The following is an 18,151-nucleotide window of genomic DNA, read 5'->3' on the forward strand; positions in this document are numbered from 1 at the left end:
TGATCTTCTATTTTAGTGAATGTGAACTTCAATTTGCATAAAATTGTCTTTGTTAAATCAATATTATTTTTGCTTATATAACAACAAATATTTACTTTCACACAATAACTGAAACGGAAATTAAATAATTAATACTGAAGTAGCTGTAATATTTTTCTGTTTGGTACCAGAATTCTAACATCAATGTATTTTTTTCTATAAATAATTTTTTATTGCAGTATTTCTTTTAAAAATATTACAAGAAAAAAAAACTGGCTGCTCAAAATAATTAAAGAATAATTCAATTTGTAATATTGTATCTATGAAAAGGCAAAAACCACTGTTATAATGTTTGTCGGTCACTGCCTCAGTTCCTTATTATGAAAATCAGTTGTATTATCTGAGATACAAATAATTTGTCATTCACTCTGTACTACATATAAAGGATCCAATCTTGTCATACATATAAATTTGAAGTGAACCTCCAACTTTGCGTATCCTAAATTGCTAGATCTTGAAAATATTTGGATGTTTTATTCATGAAGAAAGCCATGACAAATGAAAATTAGCCAATTTCAGCACCCTATTGTAAATTGACTCCAAGTGTCTCAAAATGTTACGAGAATGTAGAACTGCTTCCAAGTTCATGGTACCTTTTTATTTTGTTTGATACAAGTCATCATTCATGACACAAGAAGATGAGTGCTATTTGGCAATTCTGTCTCATTACAACTGTAGGGTACATGCTCAGAGATTGAATCTGATGTTGGATATGTCAATATACAGAAAGTTAAAGACAGGCTTTATAAAGCTGGTATGCACATCAGGTACCCAATGAGGAACTTTACTCTTGTGGCAAGGCACAAAACAGCTCATCTGCAAGAACACATTCAGTGGACCAATATTCTTTTTAAGGATGAGTCACACTTCATTATGCAGTCAGATAACAGGCTTGTACTCGGTTGAAAAGAACCTATAACTTGATCCCTGTCATTTCCGTACAGGAACATGATACATGTGGTGATGGTCATATCGATCTCTACATCCTACAGAATGGTACCACTGATCCCAAACATGATATGGACCACATCCAACAATTCTCCCAGACATCAGCTTAATAAGTGGTGATACCCACCATGCTGAAATAGTTAACATGTTAATTGAAAAAAAGGATCAACTATATGGAGTAGATATATATATATATATGGCTATATATATGGAGTATATGGGATGGTTTTAAGAGATGCATCATATTCCATCAAGCAATTCCAGACACTTAAAAATTTTCTGATAATAATCTCTTTCAGAGGAGTGGCCTAGGACGACTTGCAAATGTTATCAATATTGATTGTAAGGCTGTCCTTGCTGACCATAATCCATGCTTTTAAGATATAAGATCACACTTAAAAAATTTTTCTTTATGAGCATAGGCAGAATTTCAGATCACATGACTGATTCAGTTAGATGTATAACAATGACCTGAGGGAAGGAGATGGTTGGCCTCATTTTAAACCAGTAGTTTTGTTTTGTCATAATTTAGATACTGGTTATCCTTTGTTTTCAGCAGTGTACTTTTCTATTGTTTTTGAAATCACTTTTCATAACATACTCATGCTAGTGTATCGAACTTGAATTCAAAAATTGCTTCTACGATATTAGTTTTATTCATATTGTATGCAATTTACATTTTTAGCTGCAGTAAATAACTCAAAGTGTTCAATTTCAATACTGGATTTTCGCTTTAATAACTTTGTGTTCTTGCTTTTGAAAAGATGTGTGCAAAAGACACAACACGTTGGCAACAAGTTTTCACTTGCTTTCGAGAGGCCAAGCTTAGACCCGATTCATAATTAGCTGCCAAAATTCAGAAATATATATAAACAACATTGCTAATTAGAACACTGTAGAAAGCCATCATAATGATTTTTTTCTAATTTTCTTCCCAAACATATTATTTTTTGTTTAAATAGGGCCTTAGTGTCTGTGAATAACCTATTAATGTATGCATAAGAAAGAATTAAATGTAAACCAGAGAGAAAAACATTTTCCACCAAGTACTTCTGTAGAATTACAAAATTAAAATTTTATGGTCATTATAAATTCACAGACACTACTCATTATATTTTATAAAAACAATTATACAGGCATGAAGTGGACAAGTCTGTATCATTCATTATAACTCTATGTGCATAGGCAGGGGTTAAAGTGCACATGCTATTCAACATGGTATGTATATGATGTCAGAGTTATGAACTATTAATTTTACCCTATACTGCCGATTTATGTATGGTAAATGAAATACTGGATACTGAAAAAACTGTAGATGTGCATTTCAGGAGTTCTATAAGTTATGTATATGCAAACTGTATGACAGACAAAATATTTTTATTCTTTACTTGAACATCATCTTGCACCCCAGTTTCTTATATTGATGTCTGCAATTCACAGACGTATCTGAAGTATATATACTTTTTTACATCTGAATTTTGTGTACAGCAGATTTGCACATTTGACTAAAAACTTGCAATATTTTGTGTAGACACATATAATACATTCATAATTATAGTTAACATTTCTCCAAATTTGGTTCAATTGAGGGTGACAGACCTTACAAGTACATAGATGAAAGGCTTTAGCTGCAAATATTTTATTGTGTTAAGCCCCATTTTTCATTTTCTGGGAGGGGGCTAAAGCCCATGCCTCTGTGTATTCCACATTGCAGCTGAGAATTTTTTACAGCAATAGATCAATGGAGAAATTAATATTTTCTTTTTTGTGACAGCACACAAAAACATCATTAGCCTAATAACCAATTATGATGTTAAAAGTACTGAATATGATATGAATTCTCAATTTCAGTTATGTAATTCTTTTCCCTTTATCTGAAATGGTATTGAATAGTGTGACAGATTTACCCACCATCATCCATAAGTTCATATAATAATAATAATTTTACTAAAAAAATTTGAATCATTCTAGTCAATTCAGTTATAGGATGCATTTGAAATTACATTCACACACACACACATGCAGAAATCATGTTAATTCGGAGTAATAGAAAATACTGTGGTATTAAACCACATTTGTTTTTGAATACAAAGTATTATCCTCATAAAAAAAGGTATGTTTTAAATGCCTAAAGGCCAAAAATCCGAGATAAAAATTACATTTGAAGATTTGTTTCTTTTACCTTTTTCTTAATCTATCATTAGGGTGTGTAAAAATAGCATTTCAAATCTTTTGTCTCCCACAAATCATTTCCCAAGATGCCTTTCATTCAATACAAATCTTCAGCCAATTGTTTATGCTCATACTTTGCTAGTTATAGAGTAGTTTAAATGAAAGTATTATTGTTGTTACAACATGGTTTACACTTTACAAAAGTTCATCTGATCATTCTAATGTTCAGTTTTGTTTATAAATAATTCACCTGCATGATTACGATGAACTAAAAACTTGAGACAGATACAACAATACTGTTATTTTAGTTTATTGTGAAGAATTCACATTCCAAGGTTACAACTTTATTTGGGACAAACTGATAGCACAGTACACCATCATACTAAACTTAGAATCAAACACAAATGGAAAGAAAAATATTACAGCATAATCATATTCATATGGTTTATTTATGTATAAGAATATCTATATATAATAATAAACATGAATGATATGAAACCTCAGGAGACAAACTTCTTCTGCCCAACATTAATAATTAAAGTAGAAACAGTATTTTTGAAAGTATATCCAGTCTTCAAATCTTTGCTTATTTTGTAGTTGGAAAAATATTTTCTTTGTGGTATGCCAGATGTACACACAAAATTGCTATACACTACAGTAATTCAGTACTGAACACACTGTAATTCAAGAACATGCTAAAAAATTTAAACATATTATGAATTCCAATACAACTATATATATAATGATCTGTTCTAAACTATAAATGATTTATTTTAATTAGAACACTAAAAATAAAGCAATCTAATCCAAACAAAATATTTGAGTTACAAATAATAAAAATGCATAAAAAAAAGTTGGCACCTCATTTACCCTTGTACTACAAGTATTCATGGCATTTTGCTAACATAAGTGCATCTGTTCTAATAAAATCTAATTTTTACTATTGCATCTTATTAAAAGCATAACATAAAACTTTCATAGAGAATTTAAGTTGACTTCCAAATACAGCAAAATTAGTTTGAATTAGATTCATGTGGTATCTTGTAAATCTATACGTACTAAACTGAATAGAATCATCCAGTTTTATTATATTCCTTTACGTTTCTTTTTAATACTGTATAAAAGTGATGAAGAATACTAATAACTTTAAGCAAAAAATACTTTTTTTAATAAAAAAATTATGAAAAATTCATTATAAACATAAGCCTGAAGCTGCTTAATTTAATTAGTAAACTGCTACAGATAACTTGTAGAAAATTAAACTTATGTAGCTAATTATAAATTCTAGGTATCATGTTGTGCTTAACTATTAAAAACAGTATTTTCTAGTCTGATATACCACTTACATATGTATATAAGAATATAATGATAATAAGTAATTTATTTAATGATGCTGAACTAATTAACTGATGGCACATTACAAAAGTTCATGTACAGCATTACTGAACTGTTTTTTCGTCAAAATGATAACTCAAGCAATTGATAATTTTATGATACGGAAACACTTAAGTAGCAACAAATACTGATAAGTTAGGACAAAAAGTTGAATGTATTACAACAACAAAAAGATTTATAGCAAATAGTATTTTTGTCAATAAAATGAACTTTCCTGCCGAGTTGAAATGCATTACTAAATTTCCCCTCGTGAGGATTTTTTTTTTTTTAAATAACATAAAACAATTACACTGAAACAAAAGAAAAACACTTAGAGTTTGCTAATTTCAATTCAGCAAGCTCATATTTCCATGACTTAAGAGCAATTGAAAACACTGATTAAATATTTGTCAAGCGGGGGCTTCTTTTCTTAGAAATTTAAATAGCATGTTTATTCATATTAGCAACGACAACATGGGAGATTAATACGCTTTCAAGTAAAAATTTCTTATAACTACAACATTATTAAGCTATACAGCCATAAAATTAAATTTTACCAAACTTTCTTCAAAAAGCTCTTGTCATGTCAAGTTTTTGAAAGACTTCTGTACAAAAAGTTAGTGAAAAAAATTTACATCTTGCAATTGAAAAAAAAAATTACATTCATTCTATGTCTTAAAAATAATACTATTAGGAATAATTTATTGCCTTAAACCAGGATGTACTGTGATTTGAATTTGCCTCAATTTACCTTACGTTGAACATCGACATTTCTCAAGGTAATATTAATTAAATCCTTGATTACAGAATGACTACCATAGTTTCACATATCAACTGGACAACTACATAAATAAGCAGATGTTTCTTTTTACGTAGCTACATAAAAATTTTAAATTGGAATACCACACAAGAAAAATATAAAATTCACACCTAAGATTACACAGACATATGTTTTGAAGAGTAAGTGTAATAGACACTCTTTCTGATATCCTTAAGTCTACATTAGTTTGAAACAGACAAGAGAAAGGTTTGTGACATAATTACTAAGTGAACAGGTGTTTCTAGTGGTGTGAAGCATGTGATGGTTCATTTATTCTTGCTTCAAACACTACCACAATATACTACTGAAGCACACACCTGTTCTTTGAACTGCTCACATACTGGCATATTTAATGCAATGCACTGTTTAGTGATAAAGTAGGATAAAACACAAGTCCAATACAAAAAGAAACATCAAGTTTAATTCTGTGACTCGAAATACTTGTAAGTAGGATTTTCATACCCGTTAATTTGCATGTTTGAAACATGTCGTTCCTCAGGGGTAACGGCTTGGTTTACTTCCACAAATCCTTGGCCTTGTGGTGACTGATGAGCATGGCGGCGCAAAAGAACAATTCCAACAATTAAAGCAGTCAGGAGGGCAATTCCTGCAAATGCCAAGGTGATGTAAACACTTCCATTCCATCTAAAATCTCGAATTCCTTCTTTTCGAACAGAGAATGTCTGTGAAATAGAATACATTGGCATCAGTACTTAAACTGTAGCCATCTTACAATGCAAGCTATCTTAGCATATTACATAGAACTTCATAAAAATGCAGCCAAAAATATCATTGGATCTTTTTCAGAAAATTTCACTATTTCTTTTCAACTTCAGTACTTTTTCAGTTACTTGTCTAAATAATATCATTTTTGTTACAACAAAAATTATTTTACCTCTCTTGTAAATCAATTACATTTAAAGTGACAAGAACACGTACTCAAAATCCACAAGTTTATACTCAACTTGATTTTGTTAATTTTCCCTAAAACATGCTTATACTTTAATGTTGTAAACAGACCACAATAAACTAATATTCTTAAATCCATGCATAAAATACCTATCATATCTTAACAGTATCCAGAGAAAACTAAAGCTATTGACTGGCATACTTTCAGGATAACCACAGTAATCCTTTTATGAGGAGTTTGATGATTCTTCATTTGATTTAGGCTTACTGTAATTAAACCCAAATTTCAAGTCTGTTTAGTAAACAAGGATATTTTAAACCCTGGTAGAAATTTGATGTATGCATTCTTAAGTATTAAATATGGTTGTCAGTACAAAGTTAGAATGGTTTAGAGACTTACAACTTCATTATGATGAAGAGGTTGGTTCTGAGCATGGGCTACATGTGGTTCTTGTAGGTTGTGGTGTTCTTCAGGTATTGGGACCTTATCCATTTTGGCTGTTTCCACAAATGCAGAGGAAGTAGTTTCAGAAAATAAATTCTCATCTTCTCTTGGTTTGGAGATAAACTCCTTCTCTAACTTTCCACTAATGTTCTTTTGGTGACTCTTCTCCCTCTGGTGTTCTTCAAGTACTTTTTGTTTCTCTTCTTCTTCCAACTGTTTCTGTTTCCGTTCTGAACAAGATATTTTTATGGTATTTATTTTAAATACAGCTGTTCTATCTGGAAACTTTGATAATGTCGACAATCAATAAAAATCTAAATATTTACTGATTATACAATATTTTTTTTTTAAATATAAAAACAGTGATTATTAAAAGCAGTTCTTAACACAGTTAAGGTACATTGTCTGTTTGGACCAACACTTCAAAGATCCTCTTGTTATGATTACTATTACAAACTAAGAAATGTTTGAAAGAAACAAATGAGGAAAAAATTGTCACATTTTGGAATGCTTAGGTGAACAATTTGCTGTAGTAGTACTTTCACCAAGATGAAAAACAACTGTCAATTTATCTTGTGTAACTTGGTGGGTTAAGCTTTCCTCAAAAATTGCCATAAGACAAAACAGTTGGAACATTTATTTCTTACTCTAGTAGGAACTACAATATTAACAGCTAACACTGAGTTTAACTGTTAAAGAACTATATATTAAGTTAGTAGTAGTTTTTTGTTGTTTTTTTTGCTATGCAAACAGTTATTGTGTTTAGTATACAATTTTAAAATCATAATCAATTTGATATAAATATTTAAAAAAACAATCAATTACTAACATTTCTCATTTAAAGTTCTCAGGTTCCAAAACATTAACTCCTTGTTTAAATAATACCACAGGGGCATACTTGGTACACTCACTGATTTGTATTCCCAGACTGTGTGTATCATCATCATCATGCTCAATTCAATGATATATATATGGTATGTAATGCCTTTCTTCAATATAAAATAAATAAATCAAAATTTTTGATATTCATTAAAATTTCAAATTATACCTGGTTCTTGGTGGCACAAAATGTGTTAAACCTCAAAAAGTTACAAATTATTCTACAACCAAACGTGTAATATATAACATGGGCCGAAATCACCAGCTCACAATCATTACATAATGGGTCCCTTTACGCTCAGGACTAATGTACTACACTTATGTAACTAAATATTACAACCATATATCTATAGCTTTTAAAATGCACAATATCTAAGAAAAGAAGAAGAAGAATGATCAAAGCAAGGAGTACCTCAAATCTGGTTAGGAAATCAATTCAGTTGGCAGGAAATTTTAATATGTGATTTTAAGTTTGTAATTGTTTAATGTTAGCATGAAATACATGGCTACCTTGTAGCTCACACACTGATTACTTTTTGCTGTTGCACACTTCATATCTTCTCTATATGGTTAATTTTTCTCAAATTTAATTTGCTGTTATTTTTATTCAATTTACAATCCCAGATTCAACATTTATTATGGGCTAAGAATTAAAAAAAAAGTTTGAAATAATCAAATGAAATGTAAACAACAAACAACTATCCACCTTCTTGTTTCTTCTTCACTTCAGCCTCATACTGCTGGAGAATAGTTTTGTCAGTGTCTTTTGAAAATGCAGCATCAGCTGACACTCCTTTCAAGTCTATCCAGGCAGCCACTGAAAAATTTAATAAAAAGGTTTTGGAATAAATTGAAGTACTTAGAAAATAAATCAAAACTGTATTTCAGCAAGGTCTGATGGAACTACATGTAATAGACATCCAAATATGTATGTGAAATCAATAACAACCTCCATGAATTACAAAACTTTTGCATAAGAAAGCTTTAATGGTTTTTGAACTACTGTTAATGGAATTATAACATGTTATGTTTATTTTACTTATTGTGAATTTAAAACATTGCCACAATAATTGATAGTTTTAATTCTGTTGCACTTGATTTTCACAGATTTAGACAAAGATATTTTAAAGCTGAAATTTGGAGTTTTCGGCCAAGGTGAAAAATCAAAGCACAATTTTATGACACAAGAATCAATTTTTGATTCAAAAATTAAGATACTAGATTCCTCCTATAATAACAATATTATAAGTACTTGCAAATTTACAAATCTGATGTAACTGCATGATGAGGGTTAAGTTCCATGCTGTTTACTGACAATGTTTATAAACATCCTGGATACAAGATAGTCAACTTTATGACAAAGGCAGATAGTTCATACTCATTCTTTTATGCAGCTTGTCAGCAACAGAAGGATGACGTTCCAACATTAGAATGCTCTGGTTAGCCATATGATTCAGGTTTTCAAGGTGGTCCAGTACAGCTTCTTTTTCAACTACAGCCTGGTTAAAGTTGCTATTAAGAAGATGATGGTAGTAATGTAACATGTGGTTTCTATCCTTGGCCAGAGCTCTTAACAGCTTTAACAGACACTTTTCAATTCTTCTCACCTACAAAATTCAGGTACACATAAAAAAAACATCAGAAAATGTCATTTTTATCAACAGTTAATGTTAAAAATAATAATCAGTGCTTTAAATAAAGTGCAATATTGAAAACTTACTTTTCATATACTAGAAATTTAAAAACTGTAATTTACATATAACATGTATTTAAAATTTTCTGCCATTTTCAACTTTTACAGTGCAAAAGACATCAGCTGCCATGCATCAGGAGTCACTCACATTATTTGTATTAATTTTAGGTCCTGTTTAGTTTCCACAGTGCATTGCAAAGTTCAATTAAGCCACAGTTACTTGTCAAGTAGAGGATATATATCATTTAGAATTATTTAACCCTTTAAGGACGACACACTTTTTAAACCCCTTTCTGCAAAAGACAATGAGTTACATTCAAAATTTAATTAAACAACTTTACTATCAATGTATGTCAATAAAATTAACAATATAATGTATGTTATAATTCAAAGTTTTATGTTAACTAAATTTCAATTCCATTGTTTCAAAAAAAACCTTTAAAACAAAAATTCAGCTTTGTTGTCATGTGACCCATGAGCCATGAAAAATATCAACTTTTACAGTCGCTATCTTGAGTCAGAAACACCAGTTATGTTGATGTATGTCTAGACAATAAGTATGTATGTTTCAAAGTTCTTTGGCTGAATGCAGTAAAAACAAGTAATAAATTTTGTCAATGCCTGACAGTTGCCATGCCTACCTTCTATACCTATACTTGAGCTTTAGAAGCCAACATGTAAGTACTAAACATACTTTTACAGTCATAAGAAAGACATTGATTTACACTATAATCCAACAATCTTTGGTCGTTTCTTACCTAAATATGTTATAGTTAGATAGACAATTAAATTGTATTTAGGCTTTACTTTTATATTTTAGTTAGTTATGCATTATTTGTGTTTTAAGACTGATATCTGAAAGGTTAGGCTTACATTGCGAAGCAAGTAAAAAAACATTTTGCCGGAGGCTAAAGTATCTCTGTCATTCATACCGTTCTATCACCCATAGGTAATGTTGATGTGCATCAACATAAATAATAAGCAGTAAAGGAAAGGAAAATAAAACAGCAAAATTAAACTATTAGTGAAAAGTTAAAGATGTGAAATCATACATATGACCCAAAGAAGATATTTTAAGACTATTTGTTAATTTTATACATTTCATTGCACTAATGTTGATGATACTAGCTAGAGTTAGTGATATAGCAGAGAAAATGGAAAAAAAAATTATCTTAATTTACCTTAAAAAACTTTTGATATTCATTTAGGAGTTTCTAGAGATAATGCAAATGAAATGTGAAAAGGAATAAATAATGTTCTTATACTCAAAATGAAAATCACTTTACAGGTAAACTATTTAGAGTTTGAGTGCAAAAAATATATTAACCCTTTCACATCTGGTAGGTCAAAGTGCTCATATCACAACCTTTCACAGAGTTACATTCAAAATTTAATTTAATTATTTATTATCAATATATATGAATAAACTCGGCATCAAAATGCAGTTAATAAATCAAATATAAATATTATTTAAGTTTTTAGTTCTTAATTTTGTAAGGAAATATTTTTTTAAAAAACTTCAATTTACCCTAGTATGAAAACTGACATTTGTTATCTATGTCTTGCTCTTTTTTAATTTATTTACCACCCCTTTGAGAACTTTGGAATTCAATGTAAATTACTCATTATAATATAGTTATTGCTCAGGCAAAATATCATTTTTATAAAATTCGGGGCCATAAACTATAAAATGAGACCCTCCCTGCCACATCCTCTCTTTGACAAATTGCCAATAGTTCTCTCTGAAGTTAATATTATATCATTTATAACCAATAGAAACCCAAAGTTTTGAACTATCACATGTCTTATTATGTTATGTCAGTTTTGCTTCTAGTTCAACTTTACTCCAATGGGAAAGATATTGACAAGCTTAGCTGAATTTCTAATGGCTCTTGTGGCATAGTTAGGAAGCCAGAATAATTGTGATAGTTATGAGATGGGACATATTCTGCTTTTTTGCATGCTATTATTCTGTGCTCTTTGGAGCGTTATTTAATTAAATAAAAATGTATTGCAGTACTACCAATATTATAAAAAAGTAGGGTTAAACATCATTGACAGTTGACAGCAAAAAGACAATGACCCAGGTAACTACTTTATTTCTTGTTTTTATGTGTATTCTTTATGTATTATAATAAAAGTGACTAAATTGTAAAAATTAGAACCTATTTAGGTTAGATTAGGTAAAATAAAGAATAATAATAATAAAAAATTTTCACAAGGTTCTGTCACGTACATCTGCATGTTATGTAATTCGCTAGGGTAATGTGAGCTGCACTTTAGCCATGTAATCTCCAATTTTATGCCAGAAATATTAGTTTAGACACCATTCAAAGGGCAATAAAATAATAAAAGTTAAGTATAAACAAATGTATACTGTTGAAATATTTAAGCTATTTAGAATAACCAAATCAAATTTCATGTTACAATTTGAAGTCATTCTAGAAAGAAAAAAAAGGGTAATTTAGATTTATTTCAATATTTTTGGCGGTAGTTACGAGGTCAGTCAAATTCACCAATGTCAAATAGATTTAGAATAGAGAAAATAACTGATAAAATATAAAATTTATCTGAAAAAAAAAACATTTGATAGTTATTTAGGAGATTTTGGGGATTATGCAAACAAAATTTGAAAATTTTCAGATGAAGAATATTCTTAATCTTAATATGAAAGTCACTTTGTACTAAAAGCAGTCAACATTGATACCATATAATTAAACAAAAACTTTTAGTAAAAAACCTGATTTTTTTGTTTATGAAAGACTTTTAAAGTTTACTGAAAGCTTGCCAAGTTTTGTTAAGATACAATAAATACTTTCAGAGTTTATAGTATGTATATCACCATGATTACATGGTGGTTACAAGGTTCTGTAAAATACAGGTGTCCATCTTGATAGGGTTAAATAAAGAATTTTTATTAGAATTAGTAGAAAAAAATAAAAAAATATTTTATTTATCTGAAACTACATACTTTTAAGAAAGTTCTTGTCAAATTTCAAACAATTTCATCCACTAGTTGCATTTTTCGAAAGAAATTTCATGATAGTTACATAACCTACTAGCAATGTTCATATATCGTTTTGATAGGGTTAAATATACTGTGGATGCGAAATAATGGATACTCTTACTAAAAGATATTTTTTCTAATAATCATGATTAGAAATTCATGAACATTAAGTAAAATAATGCACTGTTTAATATTACAATTAAAATGAAAGTCAAAGTTAAATTATTTTTGTAATAAATGTTAGACAAAAATCAACAAACCACTGGAGTTGTCTCATCTAAAGCCTTGATAAAACATTCCATTGAAGACTTTTTACGCAAGGTGATGACGGTCAGGACTCTCTGGTGGTGCATGGCATTTAGCTGTCTTTTCTGTCCTTCTCCCTCCTCTTCTAGTGCATCCACAGTCTTCTGAAAACGCTGTACAAATAAAATCACAATTTGAGGAATGTCTGAAAAATCACAAATAAATGTTATAGCAGACAATTTATTTATCAATTTATCAGGCTTTTGTTAAAGGTTTTGTTTACCATTATAATGAAAAACTTACTATCCTTTTTCCCAATGTCCTGTCTAACTTTTCTTTTTTGAATGTATAAAAATACAGACAAGTGTGGCTTAATTTTTTTTTTCAACCATAGTTGTTTCATATGTCATCTTCACAAAATATAGGGTCACTTTCAAAATATAGACTTAATAGGTTCACTGTGAGGTCTGAAATACTCTAATATGGGTTACAGATTCCTATTCAGTCATTTTACTTTCTCTTGTTTGCATTCAGTAAACAGATTTAACCATTTGATAAGAAATCATGGCACAAGTGCTTATGAATCATACTTCTGTCATCATCTTCTTGAAGTCTTCAGCTCCTCGTGGATCTTTCAACTTCATTTCTTGGTAATGTTTTTCCAACTCACTCCACTTTTTCATGATCTCAAGTATAAAAAAATATATCATATAAAATCTAAAAAAAAGTGAATTTTCATAATAAAAAGTTTAATACTTTTCTTTGTTGATATATATCACAACATTTTAATAATAGCATACATTTTCTCTTGTTCTTATCAATTTTAGGGACCTCTATTCAATGACAGATATAACATATAAAAGTTGTGCTTTTTAGTTTTGCTATATTGCTAGTTTTGTAAACATGTCGATTAAAATGAATAAAAAACAAACTTAATACAGCCAAAACCAAAGCATGTGCTCCCAAAAAAACAGGTTTTACATATACATAACTATTCCCCCTTAACTTTAGCAACACAAATATTAGAAGTTTAAGATAAAAATGTACACTTGTTTTTCAGTGACCAGTACATGTCCATTTTCCAACAACTGATCAGCAATAGCATTATCTATTTGTAAACCTTAAATTTATCTGGTAGCTTGTTCTACAAGTATGAATGAAAGATATTAAGAAAGAAAAAAACAAAACATGAAAGATATAAGCAAGACTGTGCAAGTCAGACAAAGGGAAATGTTAAGGTTTTAAGAGATATGTGGAACGTTTAAACATTGCAATAATTTATACAGATACTACAGTGACAACTGCCTAATCATGCCACAAGTAGCTACAAGACCATGTTTACAAAATGCACAATTAAGCAGTACTAAGTGGAATACAACATGGAAGATGAACCTTGTATAGTAATTTGGGAAATTTCTCTAGACAGTAAAAGTTACACAAACTAGTCACTGACAATATATATACACACACACAATGAATTTTTATAACTAAACATTTTCTGACAGAATGTAATAGAAAATGAAATATACAGTGTATGTTGAATTGAACATTGCACTTATAAATTACACATACAACTTTAGAAAAAAAGTAAAAGAAGAGCTGTTGACATACTTAAATAATGCCTTAAGTCCATGTGTGGTATAACCTTGGTTAAAAATATTGAGCAACAATTTCATTATAATTATAAAAAGAGCCCAAATTTCAACAAGTAATTTGTTATTATTATTCATGTTTAAAATATTTCATTAGTATATATAACACACAACACACACCCAATAATGATTTAATAGATCACTTGGAGTATAACATAAAAAAAAATTAATAAATTAATAGTAATAGCTAGAATTAAAAGAACTTTGTCATGTTGTGGTGAGCACAGAATACAATATTTTCAAGGTGAAGTTATTTATTAAATAAAAATTAGTACGTTTCAGTTTAACCTTGCAAGATGGAAAAGAAAAATATATCTGACAGATCTTAACTACAGATAGATGTCCTTCAAAATGTCTAACATTCAACTGTAGTACAAGTGTTTAAGTGATCAAGTTTTATGTAACAAATAACAATGTAAACTGCGTAAGCTAACTTTTAGAAGCTACATTTCAACTTATTAAATTTAACGCTGCATCAAAAAAACTGAAAGGTTTATTTGAAACCCAGAATCACATGTTTTATGTTGCAAGTAATTCATAACCTTTATATTTCTATGCATAATAAATATAGATATCTAGTATTTAAGTACATACATGAGTATGAATTCTAAAGCAAGCTATGAGAAGCAATGTGATGGCAATAGCTGGTAATAAAGAACCACTTACAACGGATGTTTGTGTAACTTACATTCTTAAAATATATTACAATACCTCTGTCACTTTATTTCTGTGAGATTCCTGAAGATCTTTTTGAGCTTTTTTGAAAGCCTGGTGTTCATTTTCAGTGTCAAAATTTCTATAATAATGATCAACAGGACTTTCAGTTGTCGTAGTAGTTGTGGTTGTTAATGCTTCATCTTCAAAATCATCATCATCATCTTCATAATCATCATAATATTCCTCATCTTCGTCGCTAGAAGCTTCATCTTCAACAATGTTGCTCAGTTTAGAAGATTTTTTTGGAGACAATAAATTTTCTGTTTAAAGGTCCAACTATGATTACCATGTTTCACAACATTTAAAATTTAAACATATTAAAATAGTGAAAAAAAAAATAAACATGTTAGAACACAGTAAAAAAATTTAAACTGATGTGACTGAAAATGGGTATCTCATGTTAAAATAACTTTAATGCTCACTGATTCAGTTTCTCAAGCATCAAAACCGATACTACACACATGCAAAAATTATTAAATTATACACAAGTTACCATAGTAATAACTATATCAAATAATACAAAGTTACAGCCAAACATTTTTACATTCATTGTAAAAATATAACATCCTTTTAATAATCTAACAAAATTTATAGCTAAATGTGCATGTTTCCATATGGTATATCCACCATACATACCATTTTCTGGACAGCACACAAATTCTACACCAGAAAATATGTCTACACCACAAGGTAGCAGCATTGCAAAACTCTGCAGTCTCATGCCACTTGATTCACAGGATTGGGCCGCTGTTTGGTTCCATTCATCAAAAGATTGGCAGATGCTCTGGTTATGGATGTGATCAAACAGACAATGTTCTGGCACCAGCAAAGCATCACTTTGGAAAGGACCCTCTGTTTATAAGCATAATCAGTCATTTCTTCTATCAGTTTTACTTATTGTTCAGCATTATTACAATGTACAACAATCTATCTGATATGAAGTCAAAGACAGAAGAAAATAAAAAAGTGAAAATTAAATAAAAAAATAACTTCGCATTGATCAAATTAATTTCACATTTCCCAATCATATTGTGTAAGGTTAGTTTGTTTGTAGTTAAGCACAAAGCTACACAAAGGGCTATCTGTGCTCTGCCCACCACGGGTATCGAAACCCGGTTTCTAGTGTTGTAAGTCCGCAGACATACCACTGTGCTACTGGTGGGCCTTGTGTAAGATTAGAAATAAAATTATATGTATACATTGTTTAATTTTTTAAAGACCATATTTTTTGCTTAAAATCAGATTAAACTTGTTACAAGTTACCTTTTCAAACTCTTAATACTTATCCTATTATACATGCAAAAGTTTCATTCCCAGAGTAGCAGTAAGTTAGTAATAAGTTTGTTACAAAAATGAAAATGTTAAAAAAGATAAGCTTATTTTGAGCATGAAACTTCATTATGTTTATTCTAGTAAAATTACATGGTATATCTTTCATTATGTCCAAAAACAATAATCATAAGCAATTCATTTCAATTTATATCTAAACTGGCCAATGTGAGGTAAATCACACAAGAAGTGAATATGTATACAAACTCAGGTGAAGTAGCATATTACAAATAATATTGTTGTGATGTCAAAAAATTTTGGTAAACTTTTAAAAAGTCCCAATGCTGGATATTTTTCACTGAACACCTCACTCAACAAAAACTTTTGTCTCTTGCTTCCTCTTTGATTACAAATATCTACACTAGAAATTTAGAAAACTGATGCACAGTAACTATATCTTCCTTAATTAATTTTTGCTATTAAAATTTTGATATAAAATTACAAACCCAAACATCGATAGGGTTTAACCCAGCTTGGTCCTTTACATCTTTTCTGCCCATTTTTACACCAGCTGTCAATTTTGTAATACTGACTCGACTCTACTATGTTTCGAATGTCCCTGTTTGGATAAGCCTATAAAAACAAAACAAAAAATAACTGTACTACATTATACGATATCAACTGTAAAAGCTTAAAACTAAGATAATATTACGTTAGGGATACTAACAACAAAAAAAGCAAACAATTGTAATCAGGATATTACACTTCCCTTGTGTGAAAGTCACCTTTAACGAAACTTTTATCAGTAGACATGTACATAATTCTACTTAACTTCCCACTTGATTTGCAGCCTTATGTCCTTCATAATAATCTTGCTGTAAAATACATACTAAACCAGTGACACTTCTACATGTACATCAATCTTCTCAGTCTAAAATAATTGTATCAATTATGATATTTACCACTTCTGCTACAGTCCAGAAAACACTTCTATTATAGCAGTTAATGACTTACACACAACAAAAATGACATTGGTAAAATTTTTTTTTCATCTATAATTTGAATGAGAAAGATAATATACTGGGTCTTCAACAACTTAAATACTTGATGCATAAAAATTCAAATTTTCATAACCTGTTGATATAATTCACACACACATCATCACTACATTTTTCTATAAATCTAATACATCAACTTAATCTCTAAACTATTTGTAACTGATACTACCTTAGTGCTGTAATTCAATATTTTTTATGACCCTAATACAAGGTTTTGTTTCTAACAAAGTATGAGACTAATACTTTCAATGTTGAGTAAATTGTATACTAAAAGTTACAGGTAAGATAAAAATTTAAAAATTTAGTTGAACCACACCATTGGTGCATAGCTCCTTGGAAAATCTTATTTCTTTTCATTTAATTATCAAGTTTTTAAACAATAAAACAACTAACAACATCATACAAAAAAGTATCTATTGTAGAATACAATGTATAAATATAAGAAAAAAAAAGTACATACTATCTATATTTCCTCTACAGCTTTCATTTAGTCAGCCACTATGTCAAAATTAACTAAAAAGTCTTATGCCAACACTGGAAAAATCTAACTCGCACTAAAAATGTTGAAAGAAAACTGTACAGCTGTTTTATTGTACACAATACAACATAAATGAGTGACCTTTACAAGATCCATTTACAACACTGGAATAACTAAGATAAAGATGATTTATGACTGCAAACCTATTTTTAAAGGTTAATATTGCAATTGTTAATAAACTATAAATACACATACACATATATATATATATTGTCTTTCAGCATAACTAAATAAATGATTCGTCTTTTAACTCTTTCAACCCAGGCTTGGTCCCTTGGACAAACCTTGTAACCATTTTGTGCTATAACTTTTAATTTAGTAAGCAAATGTTAATGTAATTTGGCAGCTTATCAGTAAACATTACAATGTTTTGATACCCAAAACA

The 18,151-nt window shown here is 29.5% G+C and overlaps 1 protein-coding gene across 1 annotated transcript in view; it reads right to left on the bottom strand.

The window, feature by feature from the left end:
• Positions 1–3,453: 3,453 nt before the first annotated feature.
• LOC106460050 (beta-amyloid-like protein) overlaps positions 3,454–18,151 on the bottom strand; it is a 24,878-nt gene continuing 10,180 nt past the window's right edge. The window contains exons 3-11 of the mRNA XM_013919737.2: positions 16,677–16,803; positions 15,538–15,753; positions 14,896–15,161; positions 13,123–13,218; positions 12,547–12,705; positions 8,965–9,193; positions 8,293–8,403; positions 6,663–6,937; positions 3,454–6,036 (exon numbers count right to left, since the gene is read on the bottom strand). Of these exons, the coding sequence (XP_013775191.1) occupies positions 5,773–6,036; positions 6,663–6,937; positions 8,293–8,403; positions 8,965–9,193; positions 12,547–12,705; positions 13,123–13,218; positions 14,896–15,161; positions 15,538–15,753; positions 16,677–16,803 (1,743 nt within the window). The 3' untranslated portion in view covers positions 3,454–5,772. The remainder of the gene's footprint in view (positions 6,037–6,662; positions 6,938–8,292; positions 8,404–8,964; positions 9,194–12,546; positions 12,706–13,122; positions 13,219–14,895; positions 15,162–15,537; positions 15,754–16,676; positions 16,804–18,151) is intronic.

The sequence above is a fragment of the Limulus polyphemus genome, unplaced genomic scaffold (genome assembly GCF_000517525.1).
Source record: "Limulus polyphemus unplaced genomic scaffold, Limulus_polyphemus-2.1.2 Scaffold698, whole genome shotgun sequence".
NCBI classification, from domain to species: Eukaryota; Metazoa; Arthropoda; class Merostomata; order Xiphosura; family Limulidae; genus Limulus; species Limulus polyphemus.